The sequence below is a fragment of the Triticum urartu genome, chromosome 1, assembly GCF_003073215.2.
Source record: "Triticum urartu cultivar G1812 chromosome 1, Tu2.1, whole genome shotgun sequence".
NCBI lineage: Eukaryota > Viridiplantae > Streptophyta > Magnoliopsida > Poales > Poaceae > Triticum > Triticum urartu.
Genome location: NC_053022.1, coordinates 541,126,927 through 541,130,323, shown reverse-complemented (window position 1 = coordinate 541,130,323; position 3,397 = coordinate 541,126,927). Strand labels below are relative to the sequence as shown.

Genomic DNA, 3,397 nt, shown 5'->3' with positions numbered 1-3,397 from the left:
GCGCTCGGGATGGCGGGAAAACGGGCGGCGTGTTGCGGTGCAAACGCGGGAGACCGAATGCGAGGCCGACCCGGCCGGGGAAAGCGGCGACCTCCATGCCAACTTGGGCTCGAACCGAACGAAATTCCGTCGGGACCGCCCGTGGCGCAGGCACGCGGACCCGACACGACGCCAGTGGGGCGCCACCCAAGTCACGCAGGCACGCGCGCCGTAGGTTCGCCGAATCCAACGCCGCACCGCAGGCACGCCGGGCGGGGACATCCGTGCCGTGCCGTGCGTCCGTGCGCGCTCTCGCCGGGAACAGGCGAGGCCGGTTAAACAACTCCGGCCGGCCGCCCGGCGGGACATGCGACACCGGCCACCGCACGCCCTGGATGGAATGTTCCCGCTTATTTTAACTGGTGGCAGTACGTTTTGTTGGTATCTTCTCCCTCCCCGCCCGGGTCACGAGCACAGAAGCTGCCCGCATGGCCCGGCCGCAATAATAACCAAAACATGACAGAGCGATGTGTTTTTGTTTTGTTTTCTAGGTTAAGATCCCCGATGCGTACTGCTGGCTTGTCACGACGCTGTCCCCGAAGCAAAACTCTCCCTAACACTGTCCCCTCCATCCATCCATCCCTTTGTCTGACACCGCCGCCGGCCGCTGTCCAGTCTTTTTTCTTTTCTTTTTCTGAAGCTCGCTGTCCAGTCTTTCGGTGTATATATACACGGACGCACGAACACGACCCAGCAGCCGTGGCATCCAATCCACAACAGCCCCATCCCATCCCATCCCATCCATCTCCCCTGCAAAACCCCCAAAACCAAACGCAACGCCCCTGGCTGGGCTGGAGGGAAAATCGCCGGGAAAGCAGCAAGATCGGGCGGGTGCGCGCGCGGCAAAAGCAAAAAATCAAACGCCAGGTGCGCGCTAAATCAAACCCGGAAGCGGAGATTAGGCGAGCGAGTTTCGATCTGCGCGTCCAGGGCTGTGAGGGGGCGGCGTATTTAGCAAAGGACAAAACAGGGTGATTCCCGGCTAATCAGGATCCGTCGAGGCCCCTGGCTGCCGCATTAGCCACATGAACACCCTCGCTAATCGGGTTATTACCACCACCGTCACCACCGTCGCGCGCGGAGGCGGAGGACGACCGCCTGCCACTTCCCGCCGCCGCCCATTGCGGATCTGGCGCGCCGCGGCAATGAGCTCTTCCTCCTCTTGTTCGTCCTCCTCCTCCAGCGGCGGCGGATCGGGGTGGGGGGAGGAGGGGGAGAGGGCGAGGACGCGGCTGGTGGTGATCGTCGGCGCCACGGGCACCGGGAAGACCAAGCTGTCCATCGACGCGGCGCGGGAGCTGCGCGGCGAGGTCGTCAACGCCGACAAGATCCAGCTCTACGAAGGCCTCGACGTCACCACCAACAAGGTGCCGCTCGCCGACCGCCGCGGCGTCGAGCACCACCTGCTCGGCGCCGTCCCCCCCGAGGCCGGCGCGCTCCCGCCGTCCTCCTTCCGCTCCCTCGGCGCCGCCAAGGTCGCCTCGATCGCGGCCAGGGGGCTGCTGCCCGTCGTAGCCGGCGGGTCCAACTCCCTCATCCACGCCCTCCTCGCCGACCTCCCCGACGACGACGGCGCCGCGCTCCCCGAGGACCCCTTCTCCCTCGACCGCCGCTACCGCCCCGCGCTCCGGTACCCGTGCTGCCTCCTCTGGGTGGACGTGGAGGAGGCGCTCCTCGCCGAGTACCTGGACCGGCGCGTGGACGACATGGTGGGCGCCGGCATGGTGGAGGAGCTGCGGGAGTACTTCGCCGCCACCACCGCCGCGGAGCGCGCCGCGCACGCCCCCGGGCTGGGCAAGGCCATCGGGGTGCCGGAGCTGGGCGAGTACCTCGCCGGGCGCAGGAGCTTCCGCGCGGCCGTGGACGACATCAAGGCCAACACCCGGCGCCTCGCCGCCGCGCAGGTGTGCAAGATCCGGCGCATGGCCGACGGCTGGGGCTGGCCCGTGCGCCGCCTCGACGCCTCCGCCACCATCCGCGCGCGGCTCGCCGGGGCCGGCCCGGCCGCCGAGTCGGCGTCCTGGGAGCGCGACGTCCGCGGCCCCGGCCTCGCCGCCATCCGCGCCTTCCTCGCCGACCAAACCTGCTCGCACGGCGATGACGCCACCGCCATCGCCATCGCCAAGGGCGTGGACGAGCCGGCGCCGCTGCTGATGCGGCTGCCGCGGATGCAATGCTGCGACATGGTGGTGTGAGCCGCTGCCGCTGGTGCGTTTCTGGGCGAGAGAGACGGACGGAAGGGGGGCTTTGGGGGAGGAGGGTTTTGACCGCCGATTTTTGCAGAGGGTCCCGGCGGCGCCCGCCCTCCGACACCGCCCGGTGGGGCCACGCGCACCGAGAATCCGAGATCGACAGCAGAGAGAGAGAGGAGAAGAGAGAGAGAGATAGGCTAGTGTAAAAAGTGACAGCAGGAGGAGGGCTTGTGTGTAAGTTAATTACTTACAGTACTGATTACTGAACTGAACCGAAGGGTGAGTGAGTGAGTGAATTCTTTTCTTCTTCTTGATTGGGAGAGTTGGAGTATTTGTTTCGTCTGCTTCTCAACCGCACCACTGTACGTATGCATGTATGTGATGTATGTAGGCAGTCGTCATGTACTGCCACCACTCATCACTAATCCACTCCGCTCCGTTCAAATTTTGAAACATATATGGGACCCTAGCCACACCACACACGGGTAGAGTCTGGAACCTCCCAAAGGCGCAGCTAAACCGCACCGGAACCATCCATCCACCACCTGCTCCATCATTTGTGAACCGGTGACGAAATGCTGTGCGTATGATGTGGCGATGCGCTTTGAGGAGGAGGAGGAGGAGGAGGGAAAGAGCGTGGCGTGGCCGGGTGGCATTGCATGCCATGGTGGACTCTTGACGTGTCCCGTCCAATTCTGGCAGTTGGGATGATTGGCTGGCCATGCTTACTGTGTGACCCACTGCTGATTAGGGGGGAGGAGGGAATGCGTTGGCCGTGTGTATTGGTAGGTGCATACGCACGCGCCCGGTGTTCTTGCTGTTGCCAGCTAGGAAAACACGCAGGCCAAACCCGGTCTTCTCTCTCGCGCGCGCGCGTCACTGGTGACTGACTGGCTGGCTGGCTGGCTGCCTCCGGAAGCCCGGGTCCGGTCAGGAACCCCAAAAGCATGCAGCCAGCCGGAGGACCCGATGGACGGCGTCCGAGGACACGGGAGATGGTTCTCATGCACGGCACACGTACCGTGCAGTGCAGTGCCGGCGACCAACACGGCTCAAGTATTTTGCACCACGCGTCTTATCAAAGTAGTATTTGTACTGTGCTACTGTACGAGCGACAGAGTGATTGTGTTGTGTCGTTTCTATGCGCTGTACGCGGGTCTACTCTG

The 3,397-nt window shown here is 64.2% G+C and overlaps 1 protein-coding gene across 1 annotated transcript; it reads left to right on the top strand.

Moving 5' to 3' along the window:
• The first annotated feature begins 749 nt into the window (after positions 1 to 749).
• LOC125538273 (adenylate isopentenyltransferase-like) lies at positions 750 to 2,649 on the top strand. The gene has a single exon (XM_048701549.1). The coding sequence runs from the start codon at positions 1,065 to 1,067 to the stop codon at positions 2,232 to 2,234; it is 1,170 nt and encodes a 389-aa protein (XP_048557506.1). The 5' UTR covers positions 750 to 1,064; the 3' UTR covers positions 2,235 to 2,649.
• The last annotated feature ends 748 nt before the right edge of the window (positions 2,650 to 3,397 follow it).

Excerpts from the sequence above, each read along its gene's own strand:
- LOC125538273 (XM_048701549.1), top strand. The coding sequence starts at position 1,065 with ATGAACACCCTCGCTAATCGGGTTATTACCACCACCGTCACCACCGTC.